The sequence below is a fragment of the Rissa tridactyla genome, chromosome 4 (genome assembly GCF_028500815.1).
Source record: "Rissa tridactyla isolate bRisTri1 chromosome 4, bRisTri1.patW.cur.20221130, whole genome shotgun sequence".
In the NCBI taxonomy this organism is placed as follows: Eukaryota; Metazoa; Chordata; class Aves; order Charadriiformes; family Laridae; genus Rissa; species Rissa tridactyla.
The window spans coordinates 57998058-58019663 of record NC_071469.1 but is presented as its reverse complement, the minus strand read 5'-3'; the positions used below and the strand labels follow the sequence as shown (position 1 = coordinate 58019663).

The 21606-nt window shown below is 37.7% G+C and overlaps 1 protein-coding gene across 2 annotated transcripts in view; it reads left to right on the top strand.

The window, feature by feature from the left end:
* The window catches only part of SETD3 (SET domain containing 3, actin histidine methyltransferase), a 62208-nt gene extending 42199 nt beyond the window's left edge, over positions 1 to 20009 (top strand). For both annotated transcript variants that reach the window (XM_054198136.1, XM_054198135.1), the window contains 7 exons: positions 5189 to 5247; positions 7178 to 7292; positions 11531 to 11605; positions 14350 to 14516; positions 15156 to 15241; positions 16723 to 16883; positions 17510 to 20009. In XM_054198136.1, the coding sequence (XP_054054111.1) occupies positions 5189 to 5247; positions 7178 to 7292; positions 11531 to 11605; positions 14350 to 14516; positions 15156 to 15241; positions 16723 to 16883; positions 17510 to 17953 (1107 nt within the window). In that variant the 3' untranslated portion in view covers positions 17954 to 20009. The remainder of the gene's footprint in view (positions 1 to 5188; positions 5248 to 7177; positions 7293 to 11530; positions 11606 to 14349; positions 14517 to 15155; positions 15242 to 16722; positions 16884 to 17509) is intronic.
* Positions 20010 to 21606: the final 1597 nt, after the last annotated feature.

Sequence of the window (21606 nt, the reverse complement as noted above, 5' to 3'; positions counted from 1 at the left end):
ATATAACAGCACAGGTTTGTGGTCGTCATTCCTAGTCCTTCATGAATTGATCCGTTTGAAAATTCCAGAGCATGCCTCTGTAGTTACAAACTGTTATTACAAAGTAAAATAATCTTTGCCTTTGTCTCCTGTCCTATACAGTGAACTGGCTTTCCCTCGTTAGGTTAGGCAGCGTATGTCCAATGGAAAAACTGAATTCTTGTTTCCCTATAGATCGCCAGGATCCTCCATTCTGAATTCTTTATTTTACTTAGCTTTAGGGCAGTTAAAGCCTCAGCAGCTCCACAGAGAGGAGTTTCTCTTCAAGGCTGCTGCTTCAAAGGATTTGCAGAGCTGGGAAAGGGACAGTAACCAGCAAATGCTGACAGATCTTCCTGCTTCTGGCCCTGAAAGTGTGTGTGTGTGGTGTGTGTTTGTGTTTTTGTACACCTACACATTGGCCTGAAACCATCAAGTAGCATCCAACAAGGCTTATAATGAAATCTCCCCATGTTAATGAGTACATTGGAAAGAGGGGAGAATCTGCAAAGAAGGGGAGGAAAAAAAATGTTTGGTCAAAAGGAACCAACCCTTGGGCTTTATGTTCAAAGGAATGAAAGTTAACAAGGTGGAAGCTTAAACTGGTTTTGGCTTTAACTGTTTCGAGTACCCTTAGTGTTTTGGGAACTGGGAGTGGGGGTGGAGCGATGGCCTTGGTATAATCTCAACGCTTGGCGTGTTGCTTTCCTGAGATAGAAATGGAGCTGTTTCTATTTCAGTGGTGCACAAGAGGTTTTTGAGAATATTGAAATCTGATTTAGTGATATCAATGCAGTGATTGCCCACAGCTTTGCCTTGGACTTCTGAGTACTTGAAATATTCTTCACAGAAATCCAGCCATTTCTGTGTTTACAAACCCAGGAAACTAACAAAAACAAAACCAAGGATTTTGTTGTTGTTATGTAGTCCATTGGAGTAATAGATGACTGGCAGTCAACTTGTCTCAGCTGAGAGGTGATGTCTTTTCAAAAAAAACTGCTATGATGACATCCAGTGATTCAATTAATTTTTTCTTACTCGGAGAGTACAAGGGCTAATGGTACAAAGGAGTATACTGACCAATATGCCTTCACACCAAAATACATCAATTCTTTTGAAGACATCTAGTAGCTTAGATATGAACACAAATTTAACACTGGGTAAACTGTTATACTCCAATTTTAACTTCTACTCAAAACATTTTATTGCACATTACAGTAATAGGACTTGTACTTTGCATCACTTGGTAAACAAGCAAATATTAAGCTAATTTTAATGGAAATTCCTTGCCAAGGTTAGGAGCTTTGATAAATGAGCTTTGGCATTTTGTGATTGAATGGGGTACAGGGTTACTGCCTCTAATAATCTGGCCATCCTTTTACAGGAGGTTGATGCCCTTGTAGGCTGGATAACAGAAGCGCGGGTTATGATGGTTCTCAGCTGGAAAGGCCACCACCCTCTCTACATTGAAGCCTTCCTGCCATTGAAATAAAAACAAGCCTTCTCAAGAGGGGAGGAGTCCTCTAGCATCTAGTTTATGAGGCTTGAGAATCATTCTCTTGTGATGTCCATCCGGAAATACAATGGAGAAATTATTAGCGCAAAGGCCCCTACAGGAGTTGTGCTTTCTTGTCAGACGTTGAGTGTGAGACACGAACCACTGGATATTACTGCTTCCCAGAAAGAGAAAAATGACTGAAAGTGAGGTTTTTTGGGTTTTTCTTCTTCTTCTCCTCCCCGCCCCCCCCCCCCTTTTTTTTTTCTGGTTGCCATACTGAGTAACTGGCTTCTAGTCTGATAGTGTTTTAGGTGACTAGAATAACAGTCTGTCTCTTTCCGCAGTGGCTGCAGACAATCTGGCAGCAATCACTGTTACTTTTTAATATTTCTGGTTATTTTGAGATATCCTCCAAATGTCTCAAAGAAGGCTTGGAACGCTGAAGGGGAAGAAGCAATTTTATTTATATATTATTTTTTTTTTAAGGAATAGCAGCATCAGGAGGAAAATGAAATTCAGCATGCCACTATTTGTTTTTGCAGTGGTCATCACCCTGATTGCCAGCTCTGACAATATTTTCACAGAAAGGGTAACTAAATAGATGGTATTTGTTCTTTATAATAACTCTTTCAGTAGAATGTCAGGACCTGCATCTAAATGAATTGATTCACGTTTTCATGTTCCCATTTTTTATTTAAAGCTTCCCTGCCCAACTTCCTGAAACTACTTCATACAGATTTGGTAAGTTAAAATCAGGGTGCGTGTAGTGGATAATGTCACGTTTCAAAGCTAAAGTGTAGAGACCTAGCTGCGTGAACCTATAAAAGCTGGATATCTGATTATTTTTTTTTATGTATTAAGTGTTTGTTTAGTTTAAATACGTCGGTATCTTTTTTGATCAGCCTGAGCAATTTGCATGCTATGCAGCAGTCGTCTTCTATACTTTATTAAATATCTGTCAATTATAAATATCAAGGTTTTACATTAATGTCAAGATAGTACATCAAAAATTCATGGAATATGTGACTTTTTTCAAGGGTATTTAATACTTAATGCATTTGTGTCATTTTTCTTTCTAGATATATTGACAGGTTTTATTAAGTGTTTGTTAGGGAGATTTCATTTTTACCAAGGGACTATAAAGAGAAGCTGCATACTAAATCAATTTTTTAATCAGAATATTGTTCTTTTTTCGTGTGTCTTTGGATCCTTGTAGTCTATAGGGTTTTTTAAGTTACGTCGTAAAGTAGTCCAAGTCAGAAATCTAACATGCTGACGTATCTTAACTTAAAAATAGCTACTAGAATATTGTACCACGGAATGGTGTAAATATGGTAATTACGTACACTGGGATTTTATTCTGCTTTGTGTCTTTTAAGACCGTGTGTGTGGTTTTACGTGAATTATGTTTATAGGGGCAGTCCCCAAGTTTCACAGATTTACAGAGCGGTTGGTGGCATCGGAACCCGTGGGTTGTGTGTTCAAGTTGACTCGTTACAGAGGGACTGCTGACGTCAAATGCGCAATCTGATGATGTAATACACACGTTTCTCAGGGAGAGGACAATAGCAGCGTGCGTGTGTATATATAGATAGATAGATAGATGTAGATATCGCCTTCCTATAGGCATTTGCTCCCGGTGAGGGCTGAGCGTGTTGTGTCGGGGGCGGCCGGCAGGGGGCAGTGCCGGCCCGCGCGCAGTGCGCGGCGCCGCGGCGGCTCCAGCAGGGGGCAGCGTCGGCCCGCGGCGGCGGCCCCGGCGCTGCCCCCCCACCCCGAGGCTCGGGGGGGATGAAGGGGGGGCACGGCTCGTTTTCCCGCCGTGGAACGGCGAAGATAGGGGTTTTTTTAAGGGCTCCTAACTTCTCTTCGTCTGAAATACCTTCTTTAAAACTTCAGGTGCAGAACGAGATTCCGGGTTTTCACGACCAATAGTAACGTATCGGAGGAAAATGTTGTAATATTTTTAAAGTGGAACTGATAGGCTGATAGCGTCTCACTGTCGGTGTTGGCTTTCCCTGCTTAGTTTACTGTAAAATAGATTAATAATACTAGGAATAAAAGTCGCAATTAAATTGTCGTAAAGGACTCATATGGGCGGGGTGGTGTGTGTGTGTTGGGTTTGAAGAATTGTTATTTCCAGTGTAAGGCTGCGTTGGTTTGCGGAATCGCGTCCCGGCCGCTGCGCTGCAGCGGAGAGACCCCCCGCCGTGTACTGCTTGGGCTTTCACTTCGCGTCTTGCACTGACTGGGGTTTGTGAGAAGAAATAACTCTGCGGAATGCGCGGCTACAATTAAAGTCGAGAGGGAGGATTTGTTCGGAAATGACCGTATCATCGCTGTGAATGAAAATCGTGTGGAAATGTAAACTGCTTTAAAAAGAAAAAAAAAAAAAGGAAAAAAAAAAAAAAGCGAGGGAAGGGACGGGAGTCGCTGGAATTGGTAACTTCTGCCCTGTTTTAGAGAAAGTCCATCCAAAGGGTTAACTGGAGGGGCTGAGGGAGAGCAGACACCTGGGACCTAACACCCAATTGGCAGTCTTTTGTAATATATAATTTGCCTAAAATTGCGCACTGAGCACAAGCTTTTGTTTTCTAATTGATTTACGGTTTGAGCCACTTTTACCTCATCCCCTACTGTCCTGCACACGGTGCCAGCAAGTACATTACAGTGAGAAATGATAAATTACCATGCACTTGTGATGCTAATGCATCAAGAGTAAAAAACTGCATACTACATGGAGCTTCATGCATTAAGAGTGTCGCAAAGATAGAGCTGTGCAAAAAAATCATTTGTATCTTCTGAGGTAACTGTTTCATTCATCTCTGAGACCTAATTGAACCTGAAGATTAAAATTTATGCTATTATGGCTTTCCATTTGTGAATTGGGACAAAGTTCTAAAGAAAGTGTGCGAGTGTGGGCTTAAAGCTACCTGTATATTTGAAACTTTTAATAAGTAAATTGATCAGAAAAGTAACAGGTATTTCAGCTTCTTAAAGCCTCTTAAAAATCTAAATATTGTGCTTGTTAATGATAATTACAGTATGCATTATTCAATGGCATTACTCCACTCTTAGATGGGAATATGTGTAGATGGCTTAACGTAGGTACTATCTAATCCATGTTTGTCACCAAAACTATTTAAATATTTTTATCTGTTTTATTTTGGAGTAGTGCATCTTGTGCTGCACAAAACCTTTACAGGTATTGAGGAAGAATTGAAAATCTAGTATGTATAATTTTTACTTGCATTTGTGAAATACCTTACTGATAACCCAGAGAAAAGGAAAAATGTGGAAGTTGGTGAAACCTAGTACGTGCTTATTGTGTGATTTCTTTCCCCTGTCCTGCACCATGGGCTGGGTTTTGTTTTACCTTCACATACTCAGTCCACCTTAAATTTTTTATTTTTGTACGATGTCTGTGGGTTCCAGTCTTGAAATATGAAGAAACAGATTTATGGCGGCTGCTGGGCACAACAAATTAAGTTGACAGTGATGTATGAGAGCATAATAGCATGATGATCCCTCTGTAGCGCGGCTGGACGCCTCCTGCTTCATTTGGCTCTTGTTAGGATCTGTTAGGCAGCTAAATAATGAAATTCTGCTGACTGATTTCTGATTTCTCTTTTCTTTCTCTTTTCACCTTTTTCTGAAACTTGCATTTCCCAGACCCATCCTAATGCCAGCAAACTGCCCTTAAAGGATTCTTTCACTTATGACGACTACAGGTTGGTCTGTCTCTTAATTCTTCCTTTTTGGTTTTTTTTTTCTGTTTTTTTTTTCTTTTTTAATATAATGAACTGTGGGACCCTGGAAATGCTTCATCGGTGGGAAAGCCCTATTGTTATTGAAATGTTAAATGTAGGATTTGATACTAATACACTTAATGAAGAAAAAAGTAAAATAAATATGTAGATTTTAATTGTTACAAAGGAATAGTCATTATGAGCAGTTAATTTAGCCAACTGGCACACATAGTCTGAGATTAGTAAAGTAATTCATTGTTTCTTAAGAAAATAATTTAGTTAATGTTGCAGGAGGTTTGGGTTTTGGAATATTTTTTTTAATTTTATTTTCTAAAAGGCTTTACCAGTGCATAGTAGAAAAACTTAATATTTATAGTGGCTCTTGAACAGGAGAACTGGAGAACTTAAGCTGTACACGTGAAGCATGAGTGTCACTTGGAGGTGCTATAGGGGGTGACATAATTAAGATAAAAATAAGAATAATTAAGATAACTAGAGCTTTAATTCTGTGAAGTGATTAAAATAGCATGAATAAAAGGCATTCATGAGGTCTTACAAGGATTTTTTTTTAGCCTAGTTGTACTTCTGAGTAAGTCTATGAAAGTGGGATTTCCAAAGCGTGCCTCCTTTGCTTATAGGTCACAGAGGAACAAGCCAACTTACATGTGAAGTGGTCTAAAAATTTGCAGATAAAGTACAACAATTAAAAAGAAACATACTGCTGTTATGTTTCAAACAGTGTTTGTTATGTCAGAAATATCCACAATTTTAACTTGCTTTTTTAGAAATTAAGTAGATTTTAATTTGACGGCATCTTTCTAAGCAATTTCTAGTCCTTCTGAAAGTCCAATTCTGTATATTAAATACTTGTTAGTAATGGAATCCGTGAGAGTTAAAATTATTTTCACCTTCTGGTGGTGTCCTGTCTGTCCGTCTGTCCCATCCCCCTCCCCCGCCCCCCCCCCAAAAAAAAAAAAAAAAAAAAAAAAAACAAAACAAAAAAACAAAAAACAAACAAAAAAAAAACCAAAACCACAACAAATAAATGTATTAAGGCCAAAACATAGCAAAATTAAGATTTTTTTTTTTCTTCTGTCATTTAACATTCATTTTTGTCAGAAATAAAATAAAAATGAAACTTTAGAAAATACTGAAATGTTAAGCTTTTCTGAAGATTTTTAAGGTAGCTGGCATTTCCTTTGCTTAACCTGAGTTAGAAGGTTTTTGAGTGACGTAACTATGTTATACTTTCCTCATTCTTTTTACCTGGATGTCTGTTTGGAGTACTGGGGTTTTTTTTCCTCTTTATTCTGTTAAGCAGAAAATTTAGCAATACTGATCGTAGTTTAGCAAACTAAAGCAAAGCTCTTACCAAAATACCATGCATGTGTTGGGTGATGATACTGGTTTTCAGTTCATGCAGTACCTAAGCTTTTTAGGGAGTGAGGGGAAAAATTCCTCCTGGCTTTTACAAGAGTCCGCACACGGATGAGAGCTGCTGCTGCCAAGCAGGAGCTGTGAGCTGCTCTGAAGCCTGCAGGAATAGCTGACCCCAGGCTGGGGATGTGTGGCAGGAGTTATGTGTGCAGTGAAGGCTTGGGGAAGCAGAAGGTGACACGGGAGTGGGTCCTGGTTGAGGTCATGGAAGGTGTGAAGGTACTGTTGCAAAGAGCGCAGAAGAGGAGTGGGATTGAAACCCTGATTGGAAATTGGTCTACGTGTATGTCTTGGAAACCTGGGAGCTGCTGCTTCTGCAAGTGGTATTGCCTTCTACTGTTACTGTAGGCAGTGTGATATTGAAGAAAACGAAGTTTGGAAGCTCCCAGCCTAAATGATTGCTTCAGGTTGGACTACAGCCAACTGTATATTGATGTTTTGAAGACTGACCGTCTAATGTTTTTAATTTTTATAGATGGGCGGTTTCCTCTGTTATGACACGTCAGAACCAGATTCCGACAGAAGATGGTTCCAGAGTTACATTGGCTCTAATACCTTTATGGGACATGTGTAATCATACTAATGGACTGGTAAGGATTTCTTCAGTGTTGCTGAAAGGCTTTAGGGCTTAAGTATTAAGCCTTTCAAATGCTGTACAACAGTTTAATAAGACTTTTCATTATGCTTCTTAACACAGGTATTTTATCTTCCCAAGTGACCCTGAAAAACTAATATCTGAAAGAAAGATTTGTCGGTTTTTTAAATGTCTTATGATAGCTTTTCAGGGAGAACTTTTTCATCTAGAGGAAACTTAAACTGATTGCATACTTGCATACAGTTATGTCTTATATACATATAATGCGCCTTTAAAAGTTTTCAGTTACATGATGCCTTTTTTCCCAGCTAAGTTTGAATATTCTTCTGACACAGAGTTTTGTTTCTGGTGGGCTGAAAAAGATTCACAATAGTGGACAAATTTGTTCTGGGAATAGGAAAGCAGACAATGATGGAGGTTGCCTCTTGTAGCTACCACTAGGGAAAGTGGTTAGAAATTTGCTACTAAGAAATACTGCCTGCTCTCCTAACCATGCCCAGAGAGCCTTGTTACAGAGACAGCAACAACAAGAACAAAGCCTAGTTCAACAAAAACAGTACATCTGTTACTACATCAAAGAAACAAAATGCAAAAATACTACTTTAGGGCATATTAAACATTTAAAAGGTGACATATGTATATAGAAAGCGAGACCTGCTGACATTTTGGCTTACGTGAGCTAGTTCGAAAGATAAGGTCTTGATTTCGTTAACAGGCTAGTTAATGTTGAAGTGAGGAAATGGAAACCCATAAGAGGATGGGTTATCAATGTTATTTAGCCAGTCTCACGTATGCATCAAAATTCATACCCTCTAATTGTGTTTCCAGTAGATAGCATTATTTATTGTTAGCAGTGAATATGACCCTGCTATTCAAATTGTAAAGCAAGTTGGTTTTCACTTGACGTTTACCTAATTTATTGTTACTATGACTGTACCAAATACACCAAGGTAGGCTAGGCTATGAAGTTGCGAGAGTTTGGTGGGATTTTTTCATTTATTTTTCTCTATTAAAATACGATTACATGTTGTTCTTTAACAGTGATTCTTGCCTTTCATTATTTGTTATGCAATCTCTTAACTTTGATTTTAGCAATAAAGCTTGTATCAGAGTCTCCGATGTAAAGAAAACTGCTTAAAATTCAGAAATGTATATTTTTGTATTATAAGTTCTAGTACTTCCTGTACCCTTTTCCTGCTGGGCATCTCTTTCAGATGCTTTTGCAGAGACTTGTCTGTATTCATTAGACAACACTTAATGAATGCCTTCAAAGTTGGGATCAGAGGAAAGAGGAAGAGAATTAAGGTTCTGGGAGGGAAAAAATTAAGTAGCGTATATTAAAAGGGCAGCTAGTTAAGTTGTTTTAATCATTCAAACTTCTATTTAAATTGATAAAGTAATTTTTATTTTTATTACGCTCTTTAACAATGGTTTTGATACGGAGCCAGCCTCTGGAGCCAAACCTGCTGGTGCAGTAGTATATCAGGGTTGGAAGCATTTTTTTTTTTTTATGCTGAGGTGTATCCTAAAGGGTGGAGGGAGGGTTGATGGTGTGCTGAACTTAAATATTTTGAATGTATATACAGACTTCACTCATTTGTTTCATAGTTCTTAGAAACTAGTTTAGGGGGTTATTGATTTAGGAAGGATAGACAACTGTAATATTGATAATGGGCCAAGAAGAGCTACTAAACCTATTTCTGTTGTGTGTTAGTTCACTTGTACTATTAGAAATAGGGGAAAAAACCTGCTAAGAATACTGTAAGCTGTTAAGGTAACTGTAAGCTGTCTGTATTGTAGTTTATATTATTGTAGAGTGAGATGAGGGTGGGTTCTGCTTTAATCATAGCACATCACTTTAAAATATATGAAGGGAATTGTTCTTCATTGCAGAAAAGTAAGAAACAAAAGATGGTGTTGTGTGCGCCCCTCTCTAGTCTATTCCAAAGATAGGGCTGAAATACTTACTGAGTCAATCGACTACTATAGATCTCTGTTCTTACTTTATTCCACAGTGCTCCTTTCCATGAGCTAGATAATAAAATGCTCTTTGGGTTTTATCTGGAGCTAGGTCCATCCAGCTTTTTCTTGCTTCTGACACTATTAATTGGATCAACCTGCCACCAAGAACTATATCAAAATGGTTGTCTTCATGCATTTCTCATTGTTATTCTTTAGTGGGATTGTATTTTGACAGTCAGAGGTTGATTACCAGTTCTGCCAGAGCTTTAAATAAGCTACATTCTGCCTGTTGGGCTGGGTCCATCCTTAATCACTGACCAAGCAGACTATTGCGTGCTTTATATACAACTTGAAATTCATGTATCAGTCTGCTTCAGAAATAAAACTGAAGGGATGCAATTTGTCAGCTATCATGTGGGAAGAGAAGTAAACACCCTGTTAATTCTCTTACATGACTGCTATTAAAAGAAAGAGGAAATAAGAGTCTAGCACTCCATTATGCTTTATAGAAAAGCCTTTTAGAAGCGCTGCTAGTGTTTTTACGTCTGTTTTTTTTTTTTTTTTTTAAAAAGAGGCAAAAATAAAAAACAATCCCAAAAAAGAGCAGTAGTCTAGTGAAGCATGCTTAAACTGACAGAATCCTTCTCTTACCATAGTGGAATTTCCCCAGTTCTTGAAAGCCTCCTGTTCCACAGGCATTTCGAGAAACTGGAATGGAGTTTTCACATTCAGAAGTATTTAAATGAGTTTACACTTTAAGGAAATTTCAGGACAGGTCAAGTACTGTCCAGAGTTTGCTTTTTTTTGAATGGAAATTGCAGTTTTTGCCAAGATGATTGTATTTGAACTTGAAAGGCACATTTGTCATAGTGAGGGTAAATCCTCTAGCACTTGCAACCTGCAATTCAGGGTTAGTTAACTTCCTAAACCAGGGATCTTAATTAAAAGTTGTTCAGTCCGGCATAGTGAATGTACAGGAATTTCTGTGTTCAAGTACTACAGCCCGTGTTTTGCAGTAGGCCGTATTGCACGATGCCAGTGTTCTCTTCTGATCTCAGCATACCACAAACCCATTAATAGAGCTGAAGTGATGGCATCCGCATGCAGAGCAGTTCTGTAACCTTCCGCAGGGCCAGTCTGCCCACACTTGGGGCTGCCCTTTTAGATTTGCTGCACCGTAGACAAGTTCTCCATTCTCACTTGGAAAGCACTATTTTGGCTAACAAATGCCCGATGATGATACAAGCAGCATAAAACTCTTAACAAGTAAGCCACCAACCAAGCTTTCAAAATGCTCCACAGAGTTCTGTCTTTGGACAAACTGCATCCAAGATGGGAATCAGGGTATACCGCAACTCACGGTATAGTTGTATGTAAGTCAGCTTACAAACAAGTATGTTTTCATTTACAAAGGCTGAGAGAGAATCTTTGGCTACTTCTAGATTTTTTTCCCAGGCCCAGACCATATTTTTTCAGTACTGAATTCAGAATATTTACCATAAAAGTTGCTTCCTGATTGTTCAGCAGCTTATGGTCCATCCTGTGCTGCATCCGTGCCTGCATCTTTGGTAATACTATCCAAGAACATGCTGTTTATTGCTTTAAAAAGTATTACATTTTTGGGATAGCTTTACTTGGTAGTGTGACCAGTTTATGGTTTCATAACTTTTTTTCAGAGAAGTACAGATTTGTTAAGAGAATTTATCCTCTTCCATTGCCTGCTACCATCAAAAAAATCCTTTTAGCATTTTAAGAGTATTACTTAACTTCAGATAAAGGGATTATTTGCAAGTAAATTATAATTCTCTGAAGATTGTATCCCCTAAAGATCCACAGTTATCTAATCCTTTTTCATTGAGAGATCAAAAATGTGCTGGCAGTTGAAGGATAAAGCACAGCACATAGAGCTGTCAGTGCCTTGCTTCCTTGGGCCTCATGGGAGTGACTGAAAACTCCAGAACTTCATAACAAGCTGCAGGCTTTAGCATGGGACTGTCTGTGGTCTGTGGAGGGTGCTTTCCTCAGAGCCTTCCATTCACTTCAGGTAAGTTATTTCTTCCCTTAGATTTCTTTAATGCAGGGATTTTTTAAAGAAAAGATTGCTCAGGAATTGTAAAACAATTACTACCAGCTGTATTATATGGTCCAGAGAAAGAAATGTATGCGATTGCTATTCTTAATATCTATTTCCAATAGGACAATGTTTTGTCAGTGGTGGGGGAGATAAATATCAAATTCTAAAGGTGCTTTTGTTACTCTTTCCTTGGATAGATCACTACAGGCTACAATTTAGAAGATGACCGGTGTGAATGTGTAGCGCTTCAAGATTTCAAGCCTGGAGAACAGGTAGCGTGAACAGTTATCTACATAATTATTCTTTAATTAAGTTTTGTGGACACTTGGTAACTCCCTACAAAATTTTAATAGCAGAGTGGTGTGGATTAAGCCCTGCTACATTTGCATTTTATTATGCTGAGCTAATGTTTGTGAGTTAGTGTGAAAATACTACCAAACTAAGTGCACGTTTTTCAGAATAAAATATTTTCTATTACCTGGTAGACCCCAACTTCAGGTGAGTTTTGATACCTCATATTTTAGAGAACTAGTTGAGAAATATTTAATCACTGGTAAATGCACAGACACAGATGCTGAGCATGATGTTCCAGATGAGATTAATGAAAGGCCATGTCCAAAGAACAAAAGATAAATATATTTTAGATTCGGGCCGTCCCTTTGTCTGCAACAGCAGATTGTAGAGTCTTTCTTTGAAATGTTGGTTTATGTTTCTTGTTAGTCTCCATTTAAGAAGAGATTAAGTGCAGTATAGTTGCCAGTCATTTTACCCATATTGCCATTTCCATGCTTAGTGAAAATGAGAAAGGACCTAAAAATGTACTCCCTCCCTTTCACGCAGGCATACACACATGTACACACCCCTTCCTCCTGAGACAGAAAGCACCACAGGGTGAGTCTTGCAAAGATGCTTGGAACAGTTCAGAGTCCAATATTTTGTTCAGAACTGCTAAGAAACAAAAATGAGCATTAAAACTAGCAATGCATTGAAGACGGTGGTTCCAGCAGCGTAGGAAATCTCCATTAGGAGGGTTCCTGCGCTGTGTCGGCAGCCAGCCTAAGCCCTCAAGTGTAGTAGCACTCAGTTTTTCCCACTGCTCATGCAACTGTAGTCAGCGTGGCCAGAAAAAGACTTTGTCTATGAAACATCCTGAAATGTTTTGTAACTCAGTCTCTGAGCTATTACCTTTAGTGTATTATTTTGCCAGTCTTACACTTAATAATATTTTGATTTTCATTTTTCTTATGTGTTGTTACCTTCTTTTTTTAACAAAGATGTGTCCGAAAAATTTTTTTAAGTCTGTCTTTCCAGAGGTATATTTATCCTCATTGCTATGCTGGGGTTTACAGTGATTGTATATTTTTTTGTGTTGCTCTTAGAATTTGTTATGGTAGTCAAATATTTGCTATTTTTTCCAATACCGGTATGATGAGTTAAAAGGGGTCCACAGTTTTTCCAGAAGTGATCCAATTTATAATTTTCCACAGCTGGCAATGGATGTGTCATATAGCTGTTCTGGCTGCTCTCTCCATTTCAATTATAGAGGCTTCCTCTATTTCAATTTTATTTTAGTAGTTTCACTTTGTTTGCTATTTATCAGATTTAAAAAAAAAAAAAAAAAAATTCTGCGCAAACTTTAACGACATTATCAAAGCACTTTAATTATATAACACTTTGGTCTTTTAATATACTGTGCAGATGTTATTTCTTACAGTTTCAGCAGGAAGAGTGCATGATCCTTGCTTTTACTAGTAAAAAACGTGAGGCAGCAGAAGTCCACCGAATCTATTGAACACTGGCATTGAATAAAGCAACTTTCTCATTCTGTTTAATTGGCTTTTTTTAACAGTCGTAGTGTGTAAGAGCATACTGTATAATCTATACACGATATGTGACTTTTAGTTTAATATGAGATGTATCACAGTAGTTTTAAAACTTGAGAGGGTTGGCAACTCGCTCCTTAACCACTGCCTTAACACACGCAGGCAGGTCACTTTTTCATTAGATGAGCGTGTTACAGTATAGTGTTTACTATAATTTAATATAACGCTTAAGCATTTAGTGCTTGAGATAAATAGTTCTAATCTAAAATTGAAGACAAAGAAAGTAAATGGCATCATTAGCATTGTTAAGCCCTTAAGAGAACACTGTGCCTTTCTCTGTCAGCTGGAGAGGAGTGGCAGCTTACAGGTATCCAGAGCATTGCTGTACCCTGAGTTTAAGAAGGGAGTTCTGTAACTGTTGAAACTTTTTTTCCAATTGACAATTCTGTTATCAAACAAAAGGAGAAAATATCCTCTTGATGCAGGAGAAGATAATTGCTGATTTGACCTCTTGTCCCATGTACTTCATATAGCTTAGCCCTGAATTAAACTCTTCTTGCAGGTTATATTTAGGAACTTCTTTTTTTAATGTAAATTAAAGTAACCTCTTTGCTTTAGATAAAGAGTTCAGAGTCTAACACAAAAATAACTACTGCCTGGACACAGATCGGTTCTCTCTGTGTGATATACTTTGATATATCCATGCCTTAAGGTAACATTAAAACAAAAGCAAAGTTGATACATCAACACTGTAGGTTACTCTTTTGGGTGGGCCTATGGTGGGGGAAATGACCCCAGAAACACCGTTTCTTTTAATGGGCCCTCCTTGTCTCAGATTTTTTTAATCTTTAAAAGGCATAGCATCTTTGAGAACTTATTTCCATATACTGGTATTTTCTGGCAATGTAAGAAAACAAAGCATTTTGATTTTAAAGTGTAGAATAACAACTGCTTCTCTCCTCTCAAAGTCTGTTACATGGACATGTTTACATCTACCTCTGAAGTATATTGCCACGCTATATACAGCATTGGAATCGATACCAGAAAACAAAGCGTTTTTCTTTATGCAACCAAATATACCCTGTACTCAAAACAGTAGCTCTTTCAGGAAATAACTTTCAAATTATGTCAGTTTTGTGAGCTGATCTTAAGCTTTTTTTCCTGTCCCTTCACTTCTCTTTTCATCCTTCTAGATTTACATTTTTTATGGCACTCGGTCAAACGCTGAATTTGTGATCCACAGTGGTTTTTTCTTTGATAATAATTCACATGACAGAGTGAAAATAAAGCTTGGCGTGAGTAAAAGTGACAGGCTGTATGCTATGAAGGCAGAGGTCTTAGCTCGTGCTGGTATCCCAACGTAAGTAAAACACAATGCCATGGGTTTTTTAAAACATTTCTAAAATATATAGTGTCCGGTAGGGCATATATGAAGCTGTTCTATGATAGTTTTCTTAGGTGCAATATTTCTCCTGTTTGTATAGCAAATTAAAGTTGTTGTAATAATATTTACAGAAGTTCTCTGAGTTATATTATCATCTAATTTGGACCATATATGAGGAAAAAGCCTTTGGTTTAATAACCATTTGAACAAAAACAGAGCAAGGATTAATTTGAAGCAATCTGTGGTTTTTCTTTCTTTCCTATCCCTTGCAGACATACTACGATGTTCAGTATGTGAACCACAGCATTTTCCTTTGGTCTTTTCAGTTCAGAGGGTACTGTTAGGAGCAGCAGACATGAAATGTTGCATTTTCATGAATTTATTATGAAAGCCATATAAAAATAATTGTAAGCTAAAATTGTGGAGATAATTGTTCTTTTCAGATACAGGTTAGGGAAGCTTTTCTTCAGTTTGAACTACTATTACCTAATTTTGTAAAAGTTACTTTTGTAACAGTGCATTTGTTGTATACTTTGAGGTCTTTTATGTTGAAATAAGTTCAAAGGTATAACGATAGAACTTGCATTTACTGTTGCTGTTTGTTTCTTTTATTAGTTCTAGTGTTTTTGCCTTGCACTCCACTGAGCCTCCAATCTCTGCCCAGCTTTTGGCTTTCCTTCGAGTGTTTTGTATGAGTGAAGGTAAGATGTTTTATAAAGATAACCTAATTTGTGTTTGGTTTGGGGTTGGTTTTTGTTATGTTGTTTTTCAGTGCAGGAATATGATAGACATTTATATAAAACATTAAGCTAGAAGATCAGAACGGTCAAGGAGTGGAGGTTAAAAAGGGATCTATAAGCTAGTGTTAAACCAAGTCTTTGGCTATGTAGTCTGAGGGAATATTTCAGTAACACACGCCTTTCTGGAACTCCCAAAGCATGTGGTGATGCGATTTATTTGTTTTTTTTAATCCCCCAGGTTATTGTGAATGAGTGAGCTTCAGAGTTTGATCTTTAGTTCTTAGGTTTAAAAATGGTTCACAGACAAGATCATGTGAGACCTAGGGGTTTACATGCTTAAAATCATGTCTTATTAGTCATCGCTGATAGCATCATTTAGGTATGGAATTGGAATATTCTAAAACCAACTTAATGTATTTGCAAACTGTCTTTGTAGTGTTTCTCTTATCTTAGGGGGGTTTATGGGGAAAATATATGTGCAATTAATACCAGTAGGAATACTGCTAAGTTTTTGCATGTGCTCTATTTGCTTTCTTTAATAAAAACAACCTACGTTTTTTAGTGTCATGCCTTCACTGCATCCTACTACGAAGAGATTAGAAAAGAATAGAATAATTCAGTTGGAAGGGACCTACAACGGTCAGCTAGTCCACTGCCTGACCACTTCAGGGAAGTAAATTCAAGTAAAGCAAATTTTAGGATGCTGATGAGGGAGTGAAATTTGGCTCAGAGAAGAAAACATAGCTAGTAAACATTTAGTTGCACTACTCTGATATACGATCGTGCTTAGATTATTCATATGTCTCAAACACTATATAAGAAAATTGTTTATTGAGAAACTACATGCAAGTGGCTTGTGAAATTTGTGATAGCTGCTTTGCAGGAGTGAAATTTGGTAATTAAAAGATTAATGGAATTTGTGTAATGTCAAGGAGCTGATTAAACATTTCCTACTCTGTGTGAGGTTTGTTTGATGGATGTCTTTGCTGACCAACTGTAGGGAGTTTCTGCTACTGAAAAAGATTACCAAAACAACGAGGAAAATAATTTCATTGCTATTTGCACACTCCCTGGCCCATTCCTTTTATTGTCAGTCTGATGAACTCTTTAAAGAATTACTCCCTTTTATCAAGTATTGTACAAAACGTTCCATCTCACTGTCACAGAGTTATGCTGTGTATCAGAGGCTATAATATATAAAGTATCTCTATTTCAGAGTGGAGCAGAAGGTCCATTTTCTGCTAACCTCAAGACTTCCAGTTGCCTCTTTGAGGAGTATTCTGGAAATAACCAGCATATCCGATAGTTCTTATTTGAGGAGAGGTTTTTTTTGTTAGCTGCTCAAAGCTATACTATTGAAAATAAATCTTTCTGCAGTTTGTCAACTGACAAAAGTGAATGATGAGATTGTTTTTAACAGATTTGTTTTATACTTATTGCAGAAGAGCTGAAGGAACACTTGATAGGCGAGCATGCCATTGACAAAATCTTCACTCTGGGGAACTCTGAGTTTCCCATTAGCTGGGACAATGAAGTTAAACTTTGGACATTCCTGGAAGCCAGAGCATCCCTTCTTTTGAAAACCTATAAAACAACCGTGGAGGTAAAATTATCATTATATGTAAATTAAATGTCTGAAATGTTTTGTGTTATGATTGTAGGAAAAGATATTTTGTCCCCCATCTTGTCCTTACAAACTTTAATCTGGATGTTAGTACATAATTCATTCTGTACTTTTTAAAGTGTAGAAACAGATTTGCATTATCTAAGGAAAATCAAATAAGATTGCAAAAAGGGAAATTTTGTTAATGTAATTTTGTTAATGTATTTTTTCTTTGATTCTCCAAATAGAGGCTACCTGCTTTTTCTCTGCAAGTAAAATAAGGAATCAGTTTCAACTTGTTGTCTATTAGGTGCATTCTCCAGACTGCAAAGAAATGTGCTGCTAGTGCAAGCATATAAGTGAACCTACATGTTCCATATATTCGTGAAGTCTCCTGACTTCGCTTGTTATGCAGGCTGATCCGTGTGGAGAAATTTTTGGCTTCTGTGTGAATTCATGACAAATTTCACTGGGACGCCATGCAGACCCCCTCATTCATATATATCCTTTTGGCTCAGCCTGAAGAGCCTAGTTGTCACTTACTTTTAGCGCATAGAGGGAAAAGTTGAGGGATTTTTTTATTGTGTTTGTTGTTACTAACAAACTTGCTTTTTCATTTTGAACAGGATGATAAGTCCTTCTTGGAGACCCATGACCTTACTTCACACGCGATAATGGCTATCAAATTGCGCTTAGGCGAAAAAGAGATCTTGGAGAAAGCAGTAAAGAGTGCAGCTGCTAGCCGAGAGTATTATACCAAACAAATGGCAGATGGAGCTCCACTTCCTAAATACGAAGAGAGCAATATTGCCTTGTTGGAGAACACTGTGGCAGACTCTAGACTTCCTATTGTCTTGAGAAACCTAGAAGATGTGGAAGAGCAAGGGGACTTAAAGATTGATGAAGCTATTGATGCTGGAGTCACAGAGAATGGGTTTGTAAATGGTGAAAACTCTCTATTTAATGGGACCAAATCAGAAAGTGAAAATCTAAAAAAAGAGAAAAGCAACAGAGAGACTGAAGATGCCAAAGAATCTTCTTCAGAAAGTACTGATGAGGTTAAAGAATAGTCCTAAAATTTTACTTTCTTGTGAAGTTAAATTAGCTGAAGTTTATGAACAGTGCATTTATGTTGGTGTGTTTCTTTGTTAACATTTCTCTTTCTGCAGAGAAAAATGTTTTTGCTGCTTTATATAAAAATGAATTTTTAAGTTATTTAAAAGATTTAGCATCCCTTTTCAATTAAGATTGCCATCTTGCTTTCAGGCAAAAACTGGGGAAAGAGGTGCCTTTGGAAGATTTTGCAGCCCTTTATTGAACCAAATGTATTTTCTTCCTGGGGAAGAATTAAGCTCTTCTATCTGCTGTGCTTTTGTTGTTCTGTCACTCTGACTACCGAAATTAAAAGCTTGCTCTGCCTCCTGCCAAGAAAAGCAGAAGGCAGGACTGACTCGGTATTCAGCATGAAGGTGGGAGAGCAGTACAGCAGAAAACTGGATAAGAGGATCAGAAACTTGGGAGACTGGAGGAAAACCTGTTTAAAATCAGGTGTGCCAGTCCAGAAAAAGGTAAGGTGGCAACCTTATGATTGGTAGTTTTAAATGTTGATGAGAATCCAAATTGTATACACTTCAAGGGATCTCTGAAGATTTCAGTTTATTTTGTCTCTTGTTTACTGTATAAAAAATATCTCATCTTTCTTCTTCAGTCAGAGTTAGGCTGCTACAAAACAACATTCACCAACTTTTAAAGGCTGACTTCTTTTTATTGCCAGGCGGTACCTTTTATTTACAAGGTTGGCAGTGCCACTGGAGAGTTTGAAAGCAGATAGGCCAAGCCACAGCTTTAAATTGTACTGTTCAAAGTGAGGTCGCTTCCCAGCTTCTTCAGGTTTTCACAACTAGCTAGAGATTTTCAAAGCTACACTTTTGACTAAACCATTATTAAAAGGAAAATATGATTAATATTCCTGTCTGTTACTCCTTCATTTCTCTGGTGTTGGATGTAATATTGAATGTGATACGGTTACCTGATCTTCCTCAGCGTCATCTTTTGGTTAAGATATTAATTGATGCTGTTGTCTTGAAGGAAATGGCAGGCAGGCTAATGTATTTTTGGCCCAAGTCTAGACCACAGCCAAGTCTGCAGTACGCTTTCGCATGTAGATCGTGTCTCCCTCTGAGGCACATTTCTTGGGATACCTCCACAAGTTAAGCAGGTCTGCTGTCTCCAGCAGTTTTGGTCACTGTCATACTATGTTTTGTCTTCTAGGTGGAAACAGTACAATCCTAGCGCAGTGCGGTATCAGAACAAGGGTGATTCCAAGGCTTGACTTTGAAATTACCTGTGCATTGGGAGGAGGGGAGGGCGGAATGTTTTTATTTTGTGGGTGAACGGAGAGGATTATAAGGTGATTTTATTCTGTTCTCAATATTAAGGACTTTGTCTTTTACCTCTGTATCCTTAGATTCAAGATAATGGATAAAATGGACAAGCTTGGACAATTGTTTAAAGCTCAGTAGATGTTGCAACCTGCTCATCCAGGATCAGTTGCAGTAAAACGTCTTTTGGCGTATTCATAGTTTTATTAGATTTTGCTTCTTTTATACTGCAACTTGGAAAATGTGTTTTTGCATAAATCTTTGGTGCAATACACATGAAAGTGACTTTCTTTCGGGTTGTCATAGCAGTTTTGGTGTTCAGCTAGTATCAGTGTGGGGAAAATAGAAAAAATAGTTTTTTAAAAAAGATTTCACTAAGAATGGCACATTGCCATTGCACCTTGGATATTGCTTCACCACTAACAAGATGCTGGACCAGTATTTTTGTAACTATATGCTGCCTTTGGTAGAATGTTATCAATTGTTGTCTTGACAGTTTAAATGTCATACAAAAGTCATTACATTTCAGTTTTTATTAGGACCAATATTCCATTTCTGTTTCTGCCAGTTACATTGCACAAGGTTGTACTAGATACTATGATGCAATTCTGAAACTAGCTTTGATTCAATCTGATACACTGTATTTTGTTCCAGTATTCGCTGATATCTATGGCTTAGCAAAGCCTGTGGTCGCCACAGGACAGAATGTGTGGGTTTTCTTGAATAAAATATAGTTCTACCATGTCTTCCCTAGTGAGTGTATTATACAAACAAAATCTTTACCTGCTACTGACTGCTGGATCTTTTGGGGTCTGTGGGCAGAGGAATAACTGCCCAGGTGTACAGATAAAGGTTAAAGGAGAAATAGCTGGCAAAAAAGAAAAAACAGGGATTCTAGTAAACAGAAAGGGAAAGTGGTCTGTTGAGCGCACGGTCAAACTCTTACTCTTCATATGTTAGTGTTATCTAGAAAAAATATGTTGCACACAATAAAAATAGTGAGTAATCTAATTTTGTAATTTGCATTTTTCCTCTGTGCATGTAATGGTTTCTCAGAAGCACTAACCTAAAACTTAAGCTTTTGAAAACTGAGGTGGAAACAAAAAAAATTGGCACTGATGAGCCCTTATTACCATCTGTCATGAAAACAGACCTTTCAAAGCATTTTAAAGTTAACTTTCTTCATAATGTTTGGTTAAGAGGCTGTTCACACTAATCCCAGGCTAAATGCCAAATCTCGCTTCTGTTTAGCTAGCTATCTGAAGTATTCCTGTAAGAAAGACATCACTTGGATTTCTCGGACTGTTCTCCAAAAACAAAAGAGGTGGGGGGGGAAAGCCTTTTTGAATTTTGCATGAACCTACCTACTGATTAATCGTTTCCTTAACAACCTCCAACTTCTTTGGCTCTATACTGCAAGACGATGTCAGTATAGCCCTGTTGACAAAGTCAAATATACAAAATTGAGAAACAACCTCCACTCTGAAAAAAATGCTTGCAGATTGTATCAACTCGATCTTATCTTGAGTACACGGGAGCTGAGAACCTTCTGGCTGTGGAGGTAAGATCGTTTAGGATCTTGGCTAAACTAAGTTATGTTTTAGCATCTTGGCTAAAATACGTATTCCTTCATTTGGACTTTGTTAAAAGGCGGTACATACAGAAAATCTATGCAACTCAACCGAAGCTGCATTCTGGAGGCTAATTTGCCTTTAGAGAGGAATGAGCATCATGGAGTCATGAAACTTACACATTTCAAAGGCACACTGCAAGATTTAGGTTACACAAACTGTTCTTCTCTGGTTCAATTGTTTAGAAACTACTTAATATCTGCTGCTGCTACTTCTGACACCCTTATTTTATAGAAAGGTGTGTGAAGTAATTACGAAACGTAATTTGAAGTGTTTCCATCTGACACAATAAAGATGCTCTCCAAATCCGCTGCTCTTTTCTGATTTTATGGGCTGAAAATCAGTCCTTCCTATTTCTCACACTCTGTGCCAAACAGGAGTGTTCAGAAAAAACTGCTCGACCAAGTTTATCCAATGAAGCAACGCCCATTTCTTTTTTTTTTTTCCTAGAAGATTTTTAACTGATCCTTGTTGGAGTCAGATATGACCACCTGATTTTCACATAATTGCAGTCTATATTTAATAGTTTTGACCATGCTTCCTTCTTCGAGTGCGTTGCTTGCTGTACAAAGTACAGCACATAAATTGGTGACTCATGGTTAGAGGAGCTTCCTTAACATTTCTCAGGTTCTACATCTATTTCCTAACAAATGCCACAAGTTTGGAAATCATGTGGCAGATTTTTCAGCTAAAATAAATAAACCTCCATCC